This window comes from Vigna unguiculata, chromosome 9 (assembly GCF_037176805.1).
Source record: "Vigna unguiculata cultivar grain cowpea cultivar isolate G323 ecotype 2 chromosome 9, ASM3717680v1, whole genome shotgun sequence".
Lineage (NCBI taxonomy): Eukaryota > Viridiplantae > Streptophyta > Magnoliopsida > Fabales > Fabaceae > Vigna > Vigna unguiculata.
Genome location: NC_140800.1, coordinates 7,818,062 through 7,835,406, shown reverse-complemented (window position 1 = coordinate 7,835,406; position 17,345 = coordinate 7,818,062). Strand labels below are relative to the sequence as shown.

General features: G+C 31.1%; 1 protein-coding gene across 1 annotated transcript; it reads right to left on the bottom strand.

Moving 5' to 3' along the window:
* Positions 1-10,877: 10,877 nt before the first annotated feature.
* LOC114162731 (uncharacterized) lies at positions 10,878-13,265 on the bottom strand. The gene has a single exon (XM_085666316.1). The coding sequence runs from the start codon at positions 12,626-12,628 to the stop codon at positions 11,081-11,083; it is 1,548 nt and encodes a 515-aa protein (XP_085522442.1). The 5' UTR covers positions 12,629-13,265; the 3' UTR covers positions 10,878-11,080.
* Positions 13,266-17,345: the final 4,080 nt, after the last annotated feature.

The following is a 17,345-nucleotide window of genomic DNA, read 5'->3' as shown; positions in this document are numbered from 1 at the left end:
TTTGTAAGTATTTCCTACGAAAAAATTTTCAAAACAAAATTGACAGGAAATGAGTTTTTTTAGTAGTGTAATAGTTAAAACACGTGAAGAAAGTATTAGGCAAATTAATCTTGGTGATTAACCAAGTGAACCAAACACATCTAGGTAAAGGCTCTTAAACATAGTATAAATAGTACAAAGTACGAGATAAATTAATTATGTTCAATTATTACATTTATTATCACCTGACGCATTTTGCTGACTTTAATGTCAGAGTATCTTCTACGAATACACACCCTCTTGCTTTGTGCAAGACTTGGACCTAGAACATATCGATTTGGAGTTTAGAGGATGCGTGAAGATTGGTTCGTGGAGATCTTTACAGGATATATTCAGTCTTGTAAGAACATTTTGACGTCCACCGTGGGGCTGATATATAGTAAGGAAAGCTTGTATGGTGTCTACAAGGAGCAAATGACTAGAGGTAAGGATGTCGACCAAATCTTGCAAGAGATGACTATGTTGTTGGAAATGCAACATGCATTTGCTAAATATTAAAAGAGAAGCGTTGAGGAAATGAATACGCTAAGACAAAAGAACACAAAGTTAATAAGAAAGGTGGAATAAGGTGAGAAAGGAAAAGAGAATGAAGTTCCAAAAAACATCACCTCATTGTCGAAGACTGCATCTCATCATTGGACTGCACTCAAGACTAAGGAGGGAAGTGGCAACAACAACACTCATAAGATTGGAGGCACGAAAAATATATCCTTAGTAGTAGGAGGAAGTCGCATGAATCCCTTTGTGGATGACATTATGAAGACCCCTCCTCCTAACAACTGGAAGTCCCTTATGTTGGACCGATATGATGGATGTACAAACTCGGACGAGCATATGGACATTTATGTTAGTCAAGTTATCCTGTACTCCACCGATGATGCCATTATGTGTATGGTTTTCCTTATAAATATGATGGGAACAACTTTGATTTGGCTCACTCATTTACCTTTGTTCTCAATAAATTGTTTAAGTACTCTAGCATCGCACTTTGGAACACAGTTTGCGACAAGTCAACCTCACTTCCTTGGGGCTTGTCAATATAAGGCAAGAGAAAGGAGAGTCCTTATGTGCTTTTATGGAGCAATTTGGGAAGGTCACACTTAATATCAGAAATTTGAATCTTGAGGTAGCTCTACGTCACATGGTCACGACACTAAGGTCAAGACCTTTTGTAGATGATTTATGTATGACTCAATTGTTAACATGGACGAGTTGAGGCAACAAGCTGTCAAGTTCATGTAGTTGGAGGGGCTGAGGGAGTTTAGAAACAAGATGCAGGATGAGACCATGCCGATCGAAAATAAGTTATCAAATGTGAAGCTTCTTGCTCCATGCTCTTCTTCCATGTTTTAGGTTCTTTTAGAGTTTTTTATTGACTTTTGTAAGCCAAAATTGAGGCCCAAAATTATCATACTTGTGTATCTACAAAATTATACAATTACAAGGAAAAATGTACACTTATAGTATTCATATATGTCAAGAAATAAAAAAAGAAAATCATTGTATTATACTCTCTAAAATAGTAGAATCCTCTTTAAGACTTCATCTTCTTCTATTTTCTTAGTCATGCATTTTGTGATTGAATGGTTTCCATCATATTTAGAAACTAATCTTTAGAAAAGATTTTAGACAAATCGTATATTAACTTAAAACCACCGCTTGACCATTAGATATCATACAACACATTGTGAAAAATTATATATATTTTAATACACAATTCAATTATTGCTTCTTGTGTTTTGATTTATCCTTCATAATTGGTGCACTAATTATAACATGTAATGGTTTGTGTATTCACTTTGGAATTGTTGATTGATTAGTGGAATCTCTTACAATATGTCTTAAGTGAGAACTAAAAGTAGTTTGTGATTTTGTGTGAACCAATATAAAGCTATTGTGTTGATTTGTTTGATTGTGAGACAATTTATGATTTGAAAAAGAAAAATTAGATCTTTATTCAATCCACCTTTTAAAGCCAGATGTTCCTACACGATTTAGTCAAAATACTAAATGTGGTTATATAAAGACACGAAATAAGGAATAAGTTCTTTTCTAGCTTTTAAATCAACTATGACATAAATTGTCATATTAAGAAGTGAAATTTAAAGTTTAACTCAACCCTACAAAACCAACTTATGAGATGAGATTTGTACTCACTTATATATTCTAAATCGACTTTATCTCTTAATTGATGTAGGACTTCCAACACACATCTCATGCTGAGGTATATACATCTCGAGCATGGGATTAGACATTAGTGGAAGATCTGATAGCAACCTGATAGCAGGTATAACAATAGATCCAACAAATAACAAATCTAGCTAAGATATGCTCAAACTCATGGCTTTTATATCATGTTAAAATGTCAACTTTAAGCATAATTCAATCTTACAAAATTGACTTGTAAGGTAAGGTTTGCACGCACTTACATATTTTAAACTCGTCTTATTTCTAATCAAGTGGATCTTCAACAAATATTGATCAAACTTCACCTTTAACATTACCGTCTTAATGTCAGCTAACTTTATTTAGCTCCTTTTCTAGTACAACATTAATACATAATTAAGTTTTAATTGCATCTTCTTCTTAAAAAAATGTCTATAGTTTAGTTTAGATATATTATGATAAATAAATGGTTAAATGATTAAACATAAATATTTTTTTTTTCAACTTTTTATCATGTAATTTTATAATTAAGAACGATATTACAATGTTATATTTTGATTTGAAGTGACAGACTTTACTTTTTTATGAATGTTAACTTTAATTATAAATATAAAATTGTAAATTTTCTGTTTTTATTCGTGGATATGTATTTAACATTTTTTAATGATTTGCTCAGAACTTTTATCTTCATTAGAAAAAAAAATGTGTAGATTAAATATAGAGAAATACAAATAACAACGTATAAAAAAAAGTAAACTTAATTAGAAATCAAAATATTGAAAAGTTATTTTTACCTTTATAAGAGTTTAAAATCCTTAGAAAATAATGAAGGATATAAACCTAAGAAAAAAAATAATAAGGTTCCAAATAGGGATGTTAGTGGGTATGTTACGGGTAGTAGTTCCCCCGTACCTTACCTGCTGAATAAATATTTTTCTTGTACCCGTACCCATATCCTTCGGATATCCGTTATGCGGGTACCCGTCTATTTTTTCATATCCGCAGGTATCCATGGGTATCTGCGGGTATTTACAAAATTATTTAAAAAATAAATATTTAATCATAAATTCAAATAAAATAAAATAAAATACATCACTATCATAAATTTTAAATAAAGTTCAAACAAACTCAAGTATATACAAGTCCAAATAATCATAAAAATAAATATAAAATGACGTTCAACACAATATATATATAAGTATTTTTGTGAATTAAAGTTTAGCGGGTACAGGTATCCACGGGTACGGATACTATGATACTCGTACCCGCCCCGTTAACATGCGGGTATAAAAAATACTCGTACCCGTGAGTAGCGGGTATCCATTTTTAATATTCATTTCCTACCCATTGCGGGTTTTATCTGTGGATACCTGCGGGTACGAATATTTTTGACATCCCTAGTTCCAAACTATGGATGACAACGGATCAGGTCGGATAAAGATAATACTTACCCATAATTCGATATGCCATAAAAAAGATTCATTCGTTAACTGTCTTGTTATTCACATAAGTATCCATTTAAAATATATCCACGGATTTTAAAATATTTATAAGTATCCGCATATATTTTAAAAAAAATGATATTTTATAAATTTTTAAAATAAAATTTAATTAAAATTACAAAAAAATAAAATTAAATAAAAATTAAATTTTAATTTTGATTATATTTAATATTATAAAATATAACTGAATTTTAATTTTAATTAAATTTAACTTAATAAATATAAATATAAATTAATTTTAATTTTAATTTTTACAAATAAATATGAATAATATTATATCTACAGTCCGATCTATTTATAAATATATATTAAAATATTTAATACCCATAAATAATAAATACTTACTGTTTATCCACTGTATATTTTATCTCCATACCCATGCGCTTGCTATCATATTGAAAACGAAAACGTTATTTTGACACCAGCACTTTAACTCACTTTTGACACCAGTATACGTGTCAAACGGTTAGCAATGCAATTAATTTTTTTTATTTGTAAAAGTGTGTCACGTGTGTGTGGTTGGAGGAAAAGTAAGAAGAAGATTTTTACAGTAAACTGAAAAGTGAACCCATAGCTTTGAGAGGGAAAAAACTGTAAAAGAAAAGTTAGTAAAATCCAACGCTTTGAGAGGGAGAACGTTCGTCGTTTTTGTGTACTGAAGTTCGCCGGAGAATCGAACGTCGTTTGCGTGTAGCGAAGTTTGTCGGTGGGTATGGTTTTTGTGACCGCATTTTGTTGTTGTAGAGGGTGATATAGTTGTCTCCTTCCATTTTTGGTTTGTGTGAGTTTGTTGATAAAGGTGTGGGCTTTGGTAGAGAAAGCATGTCAACATTTTCTCGGTCGTTGTTATTATGGAGGAGATTGTGATTTTATAGTGAGTTAACCGTATGCGTTTTATTTTGGTTTGCGTCATTGCAGAGGAGAATCGTGGAGAGGATTTTGTAAACGTGGTGCCTTTCGCATACACAGGGAAAAAGATGTGGAGGAGTAACATTATTTTCAGGAAGTGGTTGTTGGACGACATTGGTATGGTGGGTATTATTTTTGTCCATGCCGGTTTGTGGTTTGGTAGTGTGTAGTTTGTGCTTTCATTGTTGACCCGTTATGGAGGTTTTGTAAATGTGTGGGCTTTGTAAGGGAAAGCATACAAATCTGCTAGCAATGGCCAACCTGGAGTACAGAGGTTAAAGTTTAAAACAATTCAGTGGCCACCTCGACCAACGATTTCACCAATGCCACAAATTTGTTCATTTGTTTCCAATCTGGTTCTCATTAATGTGATATGTTTTATAATCTTATTCTTTTTCTTTTTGGTTTATTTGTGGGACAATGATTGAAATAACTCAAACTACAGCTATATAGAAGTTTCTAATCAAAGATTGTTGGGCATGTTTTTTATCGTGAAATGTGGTTTTGAGGAACTGTGATTTATGGATGGTATTATAGTTTGATGTTTTTGGAACGTTGGGTGCAAATTGTGGCATTTTGAGTGGACGTTTGATTTCGTTGTTTAAGTTATTTTTGTACATTGTAAGTGTTATAGTGTTGTTTGGTGTGATATTTGGTTTGTGTGTAGGTGCGTTTGGTTTATCTTCAAATGCATTATTTTTTAAGAGTTCTTGGGTTTTTGGTTATTGGCTACGTTTTCTATTGTTGTGTTCATTGAATATGTGAACTTTTTATAATTGATGTGGTTATTTGTTCTTAAAATTTTGTGTCACTAAATATGAATTATTTTCCATTATGTGAACTTTTTATAATTGATGTGGTTATTTGTTCTTAAAATTTTGTGTCACTAAATATGAATTATTTTCCATTAGGCAGTGATTTTTGGATGCAGTGAATTGAAGTGTTGGAAGTCATGGCTGTTAGCAATGCAATTAATGAAAAGGTTGGTTGAATTTGCTATTGCTATTTGTTGTGTGTTTGATGTACTAACTAATGAGAATTCGCTGGTTTATACATTATTTATGTTTTTGGTGTATGATAGGCTCGACTGCATACTTTTTGTTTTACAAAGTACATTGTCGAAATGAACAGGTTGATCTTGAACAACCACCGTGCAAGGATTGGAGATACACCATTCAAATGGTGTTTGCATATCGATAAAGCATTACCAATTTGCAACCCACTTATGTTAGAGTTGGTTAAGCGTTGATTTTCTGATAACAATTCATTTCATATCATGCAACGGTCTGTCCCTTTAACCATAAGTGACATTTGTATGTGTTTAGGATTGGACGTAGGTGGAATAGACGTTGAATTTGATAGGAATGTGTGTGGTGGTATGAGTTCAGTTTTGAGTGGTTAATTGATAACAATTGATAATGTTATTGAGAAGATGAAATCTTTGGTAGGTGGTGAGGTTGATGATGTGGATAATGTATGTCGTATATATATTTTTGTTTGTTTTGCCGAACTTTATTTTCCAATGAATTCCAAAAACGTGTATAATATTCCTTGTAGTATTTTAGACAATATATACTGTTTGTCAAAATACAATTGGGCGAAAGTAGTTCATAGTTATTTGGTTAAGAGCATTGATTGTTCATTTTTTGCACTAGGTCAACGTGAGATATGCCTGAGCGGTTCAGCTGCAATGTTGCAAGTAAGCATTTGAATTATATATCTTAATGTTTAATTTCGTTGTATGTATAATCATTTAATGGACGTTGTATTTTGTTGTAGCTATGTGTTGTTAAACGAGTCGGTTTATGTGGCCCACATAGAAAGGTTGTTTTTCCAAGAATTCTAAGTTGGCTGGATGTTAACTTGAAGTCAAGAAGCATTGAGATGCATTTTCTAGATACCCAAGTAATGAATATGAAGTGGTGTTTGAAATTAATTTTAGGATATGGTTATGATTTATTAATATTACTCTGTAATGTGTTTTGTCATTCTGATAATTTGGGATTGGAGTTTGACAGCAAAGGATTATGGTAATGAATTAATTCGTGCACCTTTGACTTTTGGTGAGGATAATGACGCTAAACATGAAGATGAAGATGAGAAGTCAGTTTGTAAGAAAAATTTGTTAAAAAGGTTGAAAGGCATGGAAAAAGCATACGCAAGATGAAGAAGTGCATTTCATTCATGCATGAAAAGATTATGTCCACATGTAATGTTGCGAAGGATGATGATGGTGAAGATGCTGACGCAGAATGTGGTGTACATGAAGATGGACAAGGTGCTTATGAGCCTAATGAAAAAGGTTTTCAAAAAGTTGATTTACCAGGTGGTGTGTCAGTTAAAGAAGAAGATGTGGCGAAAGGTATTGACTTGAATTCTACAGCAGATTTTGGTACCAGTAACAACATGTTTGTGCTTGCACTTGTCATTCCATGCGTTTCATACCAACCACCTTCTGCTGCAATGAAAGTGGACCTAATGAAGTTGTACACAAGTGTTACTTATTTTGGTGTTCCATACAGGTACCTTTAATTAAGTTGGTCATTTTTTTCTTAAATATTTTTTTTTTAATAGTAAGTTATTTTTGTAATTGGTAGGGTTGTTTCTCATATAAATGGTCAGATATTGGGAACCTCTGAATGTTATGGTTTTGGTCCAGGGAAGAAGGTTGGAAACTTGGTAATTTTAGTTACGCTTAAACCGTCTTTTGTAGCTTGTGTTGATGTGGCTTTGAAGTAACCATTAATTGTATATGCAGGCTGTCCTTTTTGATGCAAGTACGATGATGTATTTTGAACGACATCTATTTGGACATGTTAAGAGGATTGCTTTCAATTCTTTATATGCGGTAAATTTTGTACATTTATTTGTTAACAATTTTGAATTAATCATTAGACATTGCTTGAAAGACTTCTCTGCCACATACATAGCTGAATATGTAAATACAATGGTGCAAATATTTTGATGTCATTAAAGGATGATTGTAATGTTTTGAAAAATTGTTATGGTCATCATTGAAATAAAATAGTAAATTACTGTCATTTGGAAAATACTATCACAATAACAGTTTTTTATTCAATTAAAAGTGACATGTGTACTGTGTTAAAAGTGAATTAAAGTATTGTATTAAAATAATATTTTCGTATTAAAAACCGTAAAAAACTAGGAGAATTCAAAACTGCTATTAAATTCAGTTCGGAATCCTCGGTAGAACAAAAAATAATAAGTGTTTATATTTTTAAAAATAGTCAAAATTACCAGTAAAATATTAGCTAAGCTCCTTTTACTATGAAAAACTCAAACCACGTATAACAGATTTAGTAAAGTTAAAACAACCAAAACGTAAAAAATAATCCATTAAATTCATATATATATATATATATATATATATATATATATATACCTATTACTATTTTTATTTCTAATTATATATATATATATATATATATACCTATTACTATTTCTATTTCTAATTTTATATATATATATATATATATATATATAACTAAAAATAAAAATAGTAATTATATATATATATATATATATATATATATAACTAAAAATAGGAATAGGAATAGGAATATAAATTAATTCATCTGTGTGTAACATGAAACCGTCAATAGTGCATATATATTGTTTTTTTTTTATTTCTTTAATATTAAGTTGTGAATTCATTCAAATATATTTATTTGGATTAGAGCATATTATAAAATACCCTCTAAATAAGGAATATTAAAATGAAATAACTTAAATTTATTATACTATATTAAAAATGTAACAATATTTTAATTCAATTGTCATATATACTAATATTTTCATTACTATATAAATTTTAGTAATAAGAAAATAACATTATGATCATTAAAATTTATAAAAGAATTTTTGAAACTCAAACATAAATATAAATTATAGATTTGCTGCTCATTAAATGCAATAATATAATATTATACATAAAAATATTTACTTTTAATTGTATATACAAGATTATATATCACGTTTATATTATTACAAAATTTAAAAATACTAAAAATAACATATTATATATCACGTTTAAATGCTAACCACTTATTTATTTAATTAATATTTATTTTTTAAGAAACATTAATTATATTTACTAATTTCACTGGAAGATATGGTTTTACTAATTTGTAGCTAAAAATCTTTTTCTTCTACTACTATATAAATAATATACATGTTTATAAATTAATTAAAATATTATTTTATCATGTACGAAGACATTTTACGAAACATTTGTGCATCACTCTAAACATAGAAGTATACTGTTTATTTTTAAATAATCCCACTATCAGAGACAAAAGATAATCACTTACAATTCTTTTATTTTTTTTTCTTTAATTTATTCTTTTTAACATTTGGCTTAGTCAATATACTTTATGATTTAGCCCAGGATAAATAGGATAAATAATTTATCTAATACAATAAATAGAGACATATTTGGTATTAAGTATGATAAAAAAATTAAATCTTAATATAGTAATGTATGTAATACACAAATAAAACATATAAAAAAAATTAATGTTAATTTTTCCTCAACAAATATATAATTATAATTATAAATATAACGTAATTTCAATTATTTTTATCATTGATAAATAAAATAAAACTGATATAATTAAAGTTTATATATTAAAAAAAAGTAAAATATTTCAATATTTTCTATACCTCAAATAAATAAGAGTAGATATCAAGTACATTCTTTTCATCAAATAAATTTCATTATTGTTGATAGGTAAAGACACAAGTCACAAAACGTAAAATAAAAGTTTGACTGCCAGAGAAGTTGCCCCAAATTCTAATAACTAAATTACTAAATAAATGCATATTTGGAATCGTTTAATATTTCGTTTTCCATCCTCTCATATTTTTTTTAATATTATGGATTAAATTTACTTTTCGTTCTTAAAATATTATAGAAAAAATTATTATTACCAATAAATTATGTGTGAAATATTTTCATATAATAAACAGAATTTCACAATGAACTAAAATAATAGTTCCACATGTTATTTATTAGAAAAATATTTTATATAACTTTCATAAAGCACAAAAATAAATTTAATTTAGAGACTACACATAATTTTTTATAAAGATAAACAAATATATTTAACCATTAATATAAATATAAACAAATTATATACATGAATTTGCAACAAAAACTTTGTATTGAAATATATGCTCCTTAACTATTTTTTAAGTATTAACTTGGATAATCTTATTCTAGTAGCCAAAACACTTACCAAGTTATATGCTAAACATATAAGTAGTCACTATAGAAAGATAGAAATTTGAAGATAAGTTTAATTAAGAAAAAAAAACCTATTTTTATCCACATTTTAGACTGAATATTTGATGTTATGATCCATGTATTTCTTTATAAATACAAAAATGAATGATTTGAATGATGAAAATAGTGTTAAAAGGGTGACCCCATAACAAGTGCCGGTATGTAAGCTGCACCATGTAGTTGGCCCTCACATATCCAACCCCAATGGTCCCAATTCTTGCACCTCACCCTTTCTTCAATCATTAAACTACCATCTCACTTTTTGTTTTCTTTTCCTTTTCCATCTACACTCAACTCCATCTATCCTAGTATCATCAATACAACAAAATTCAATTCTAAGTTACCAACAAAAACAACTTGTAAAACTCAAAAAGCTCTCTTTTATCACTTAGCACCATTCTACTTCCTAAGCTACCACAACTTATTATATATGCTGTTATGATCAGAAGAAAACTGCATAGTTTGGTCCAACCCCACCACCCTTTTCAATTATTATTATTATTATTATTATGTATGTAAAGATTAAACAGTGAGAAGAAGATTTAATAACACACAACTTGTGTGGCCAGTGAGAGATGGAAACTGGAGAGATAGATGGGTGGTCAGGTTTTATGGTAGGTGACTAAACAACCACCTTCACTTCACATGCCTTCTTTATGTTTGTAATAAAAACTTTGCCTTTTTATCTCTTCATGTCATGTGTTATCATGTTCAGTATCTATCCCAAATTTTCAACACCTCATTCATTTCTCTTTCATGCAAAGAAAGATGATTGCCACCAAAATGTCCCTTTTGGAAAATTTCACACAACAATTTATATTAGACTGTGTCTGTTACAAATTCCTCTTTCAACTTTGAAGGATGGCCAAAATCATGAACCTAAAATTTGCAGCAAGGAACTTATTCCTTGAAGTATGAACAAAGTAACCAACAAATATCACCCCACCAAAAAGATATGGAAAATGAAAAGAGAAAAGGATGAAAAGTTCCTTATCAAGTACACGAAGAATAACAGAAATACCTCAAAGAAGATATGAATCCTGTAAAGAATTAATGAAATAAGTGCATAAGCTTTTTTTCTATACAGTTTTGGAATCTTCACTCTGAAGTTCAACTGAGATTTGAAACCTGTGCTGGAATGAACTGTGATAGGTTTAGTTTAGTTAGAAATGAGGCCTATCAGTGCCTCTTGCTTGTGGCTGCTGCTGCCTCCTACTACCCACCAAGGTTTGTAAGCCTCAGCATGGCCATGGCTGTTACCTTCTTCCTCATTAGAAGCAGGAAGATTAAGATCAAAAAAATCCCTAATTTCTGGGTCTTCTCCCTCAAGTACAACTCTTTGACTTTGACAGTTTCTAGTAGCAATATCAGACCCATTAGGCAAGTGATGAGATCTCTTGTGGCCACCCAAGGCTTGTCCAGATGAAAAAACCTTGAGGCAAATTGGGCACTCATGACCAGTAATAGTAGTAGTAGTAACAGTAACCATTTCATGTTCTTCCACATATTCATTCTTCAGAAGCTTACTTTCTGTTGTTGGGTCAGGTGAAAGGTCTGGTTCCAACTCAGTGCTGTTTTCAATGCTCTCATTTCTTGAAGCAAAGCATCCCTTGATCTTCTTGTGACTAGCTCTGTGACCTCCAAGAGCTTGGTATGAGTGGAAGATTTTCTTGCAAGTAGCACACTCAAATTTTCCTCTCTTGTTGGAGCTTTTGCTCAATTCACCTTCTGGGGACTTGTTCTTCACCCAACTCTTTGAAGAACCTGTCTTCAATTCAGAATCCATATACTTTGCCTTGATTGAAGTGTACTTGTTATTTCTATTATCATCTATTCCATTGTCCTCAAATGTAGAATTAGCACTCTCAGTACCCAAAAGTTCTGAGCTTATTTTCCCTTTGTAGTTGAGATTTGAAGCATCCGAATTCCCAAACTCCCACTTAATATCCTTTGGTTTGGAAACCTTATTTTCACCATTGGAGACAACCCTTTTGCCTTCAGCCTTAGAATCTAAATTGGTTGGAACCAAAGAAGGAGATTCAAAGTGCAATGAGTTCACAGAATTGAAACCACACCAAGGACTAATATCCCTGCTAAGCATCACCAAACTCATGGCTACCTCTTCCTGCTCCTGCTCCTGCTCTGCCTCAGAAACAAAGGACACAGAAGAAGTTGATGGAGCCACGTACCTTGTCCTTCTCCTCTTGGATCTTCTCCTACGGTTTGGAGCAGTGGCTTCATTGTCGGAATGGCTATCATCCGACACCATTTTTTGGCTAGCATTGGTGTTTTCCGTCCACGAATCTTGATCCTCCATTAAGCTGCTGTTGTTCTGGGATACTCTCTCGGAGTGGCACTTCATGTGACCAAACAGAGCTTTCCAAGAGTGAAAGCCTTTGCCACACTCCTTGCAGAGCTTGTCCAACACCAACAAAGTGTCATCGACGGAATTCGTGAACCTCCAAGTCTTCTTCGGGTTCTCTCTCAGACCGTAGCCTCCATTGCTAGTTCCCCCTTCAGAACCCATTGTTCCCGTGTCTCTATCTCTATCTCTATCTCTATCTCCACCATTGAAAGACGAAAGCTTCTCTGTCTCGGATGAAACATTGGTGACATGTGACCTCATGTGACCCCCTAAGGATCTCCCACAAGGGAAGCTCTTGCTGCAGAACTTGCACAAGTGCTTCACTTCTTGATCTTCTTCCATTGGATTTTCAAGAAACCGAACACACACACACACACGCGCGGGGATCAGCAAACAAAGGCAAAGCAACTCAGTTCTTGATCATGAGAGGATGAGAGCGAGAAATAGCAAAACCCCAGATCAGCATAGTATCTTGGAAGCGGTGGGAGAGAAGAAGAAGAAGAAGAAGAAGAAGAAGCCCATGTCTGGTTTGACGCGAAAGAAGATCTAAGTGAGAAAAAGAGGAAAAGAAAAGGGACAAGAGAAGGTGGTGTAGTATGGTAAAGTATATAAAGTAGAAAGCTTCTTGAGAATACTAGCACCAGCAGTAGTAGCTCATGGTGTCCTTTGGGAAGTTGAATTTTGAAGAAAAAATCAAACTTTGAAGAGATGGAGAGGAGTTGCGCGTGTTACCTTTGTTGCTAATGATAGCGATGATGGATGAGGAAGCCAAGGGAGAAAACAACAAACAAGAGTGAGTGAGTGAGTGAGCGTTTGTTTCTCCAATTCTCTCTCTACACTTCACTATATTAGGAGGAGAAATCCATGCATGGAAGCAAACATTAAAAAAGAAAAAACAAAAAAAAAAAAAGAGAAAGTGTGGTAAAGGGAGAGGGACAGCACGTGTACTCAACTGAGGATCTTACGCCACCCCTTCATCCAACGGTCTCGGATTCCTCCACGTCAGCATCCATTTGGTTGAGGAACCTGCTGAAACTAACTGCATTGCATTCCCCAACTATTCCTTCCTTTGTCTTGCCATTAAGGAAATGCTTCTTTTTCTTTCTCTATATATGTACTGATGCTACAAAACACTTCAAGTGAAAGAAGTGAAAAAGGTTCTTCTCTCTGACCGTTATTCTTCTGGACTTTCTATTACTCTGATGTTTTCTTATTTGTCGGATTTACAACAGATTTTTCATGTGGGTCCTCTATCTAATCTCATTCAACATGCATAATACATTAAACAATGATATATTAACAAAGTTTTTGATAAACTTCCTATTTAGGTAAAAAAATATTATTTTATTATTTTATTTTAATTAAAAAATAAAAAATTAATCAACTTTGATTCTATTTTTATAAACTTTGTTAAGTTTATCAAAATTTTGTTTGTCAAAAGATAATTTTTCATACATTAACAAAACCAAGTGTTAGAAAGGGTAGGATAAACCTTCCTCTTCCGACACAAGTCTGTCAAATGCCACTGTTTTCCTGATTCTCCACTGGAATTGAGTAACGCATATTTCAAGGCCAATTTTGTAAACCAAAAATTTGGATCGGTGGGTCATAATCAAGTGGGGTTGTCTCATATTTTATTTTATATTAACTTCTTGTTCTTAAATATTAGGTCCATTTCTTATGGTTGCACCTATACCTGAACTCAACCATGCCACCGAAACATAAGCCAGGTACAAGCTGAGCTGGTTAAGTAATGCAACTGAAATATGCTACCAATAACTTGTTCACAGACACAGTACATTTATTTGAGTATTAAGAGTGTTGTGTTTTTTTTTTTTTCTCTTCCAATGTCCTTTTGGAATTGTCTATGTAAAAACATTGTAAATGCCTAAGGGTCAATTTATAAAGCTAAATTTTCCAAAATTGGATATTGGATGCTGACAAGAATATGAAGATGTTATCCATTAGAGGAGTGTTAAATGGCTCCTAGTTAAGCCAGTTGGGCACTTTGATCCTTCCTTGTCACCCTCAATTCAATTTGTGTAAAGGATCAAAATATGTATAGTCCTAAGCAACTTTAAACTTTGTACCTATTTTGCTGTTTCAAGAGTTCTTTAACTGCTTGCAGCAAACAAAATTGCTGTGATGCTTTTGTCTTCTGGTGCATTATAAAGGTGTTGTAGTTTATTACAATGATGAAAGTTATAAAGCAGATATGTTTCGTCGGAGCTTAAATCAGTGCAGGAGCAAAGTAATTTACTAATTCTGAGCCGAATTTTGTTAAATCCAATGATGTTTCCCTTGTTTTCTTTCCCCACTTATTCTTCTTAATAAATAGAATTTGGCCTTAGGCAGGTTTCTATGTTCAAGGTATAAGTCACACCCACTAAAATTAAGTTTTAAGTTTCAATCGAATCTGTACCAATTGTTTCGATTATAAGGTTTTTTGATGAAAAAAAAAACATTATCTGATGATTATCTAAAATATGGTAGAATCACATAGATAAATAAATTTATATTAAGAACATACTAATAATTAATTTATGATTACTAATTTTATAACATGCTCATGTACCCTTTGAAGATACCTAAAAGACATTTTTCAATAACAAATCACTATTATTGAGAATTAGTCTTCTGTTTATTGAAATAGATTTTTTTAATAAGAATTACACTAGATTGATAAAAGACATTATAAAATCATACGATTAATATGATATTTTATACTAATAAATAATTTTGCTATCATATGATTTTATTAGTTTAATATATAGTTGAATGGTAGTGACAAATTAGCATGATGCATATATATTCCAGTGTAGCACATTAGTTCCAAGAGAGAAAGTTGAGGAAAAAGATACAAAAATTGGGGTAGAACTTTGTTAGAAGATAAGTTAATTTCCACACATTAAAAATAATGAGTGCAAGCTGTCCAACATTGAGATGAGGAAGTGTTTATTTGGATAATGGTTTGATGTCTTTAGTAACTAAAATAGAAAAACAAAGAAAACTCCAGAGAAGCCATGGTGCCGGCATTTTTTAGAAGAGCTAGAAAGGTGTTTCTTAATTAAAAATTTAATCAAATTCACTCCAATAGTTAAATAGGATAGAACGAAAGAATTTTCCATGTGAAACAGAGATGGTATTGACAGTTTTGACCCCAGATCCAATAATAAATAAATATATAAAAAAGTTATAAAGTTGCAAATATATTGTTAATCTGATTTTTGTTTTCACTCCTATATATATATATAATATATTTCATATAAGATAATTATAGTTTTATGATAATATATAAGGGTGGAGTAATAATTTAATTGTAATTTTAAAGTGATATATATATATATATATATATATATATATATATATATCATTCCATTTTCATGTGTTTTTATATCATATAATCATCATGAAATTCTCATTTTTGAAGAACACACAACAAATTATACATTTTAAGACTACATGAACCTCTAATTTATTTGACAAGTGTAACAAATTATCGCAAACAATAAATGAAGAGGGTTTACTTATTAAGTATATTAAGCGTGTTTTATATATATATATATATATATATATATATATATATATATATATATATATATATATATATATATAACTATTTAATCAGAGAATACACAATTTAGATAATTTTAGAATTTGAAAATAGAAGTTAAAAAGCAATAATTAGAAAGACTTAAATAACAATAACGATTGGAGAATTGGTGCTTGTTGATTTTCAATACCTTTTGAAATCAAAGGAACTAAGTTTTTTTTTTTTTTAAATATTTACAATATAAAACACAATTTAGTTTGATTCTTAAAGACATATATATTATATTTAATCTTTAATATTTTTCTTTTTAAATTTTAATTTTAGGATGTAGAGATTATAAATGAAAAATAAGATATAAGAAGATAAAAGTTTAATTTATAGATTTAAGATTCATACCATTCCTCTTGATTATAGTATTTCTTCAAAGATTTAAATCTAATTCTAAACAATTATATGATTCAATTAATTAATTCAAGGCTTAAATACACATTTGGTCCTTACTTTTGTCAAAATTATTCAATTTGGTCCCTACTTTTGTCAAAATTATTCGAAATTGGCGTTTGAGAGGTATGTCTCGTCACCACTCGTCTTCCTCCTCTTGCTGTAACAGTTGGGAGCAACAAAGTTACGGTGGGTCTCATATTCGTGGTTCCAAGGGTATGGGTTTAATCCCCATTTGCAAATGTGGAGAAGTTGCAGTGCTTCGAGTGGCAAGAACTTTGAAGAATAATGGCAGACAATTTTGGGGTTGTTCTAAGTTCAAGAGTGCTGCTTGCAGTGATAATGTGTGGTGTAACTACTTCAAGTGGTGTGATGAAGAATTTTGTGATGAAAGAGATGGTATTATAGCCCAGCAAAGGATGAAGATTTCTGAACTGGAGATTTCTGTGAGGGCTATGAAGAAAACGAATCAATTTTTGTTACGATTAGTTATTGTTGTTGTTGTAATCTTTGTTGTCATGTTGCCAATAATGTTTAAGATTCAATGTCTATAGTTGAGGATGATGATTTGTTGGTGTTGATGATGTTTTGTTGGTGTTGAAGTTATGAATGTAAAAAAGCAGGGCTGTAACTTATGAATGTTGTGTTTGTTTGTAATGAAGCAGGGTCGAGTAATGTGCAATTTAAGTTCCTATTTTAAGTTCATACTTTAGTTTAAAATGTGCAATTTGGTCCCTATTTTAAGTTTAAAATGTTTAATTTGGTCTCTGTTTTAAGTTTAAACTGTTGGATAGAGTCCCTGTTTTATACCACAACCTGCCAAATAGAAGTGGAAAATAAACCAACATATAATTGAGTCCATATTGAACATACACAACCTGCCAATCACACAAGTCCAAATTCCAATCACAACTCCAATCTTGGAGACCAATATTCATTCAAGTGCAATCAAAATGTGCTGAAGTCATGGAATTCAGATGTTCAACAAAAGTGTGCTGGACAAAAAAGTTAACAAACATAGTACCAATTACTACAAAATTACTACCAAAACAGGCCTAAATACAT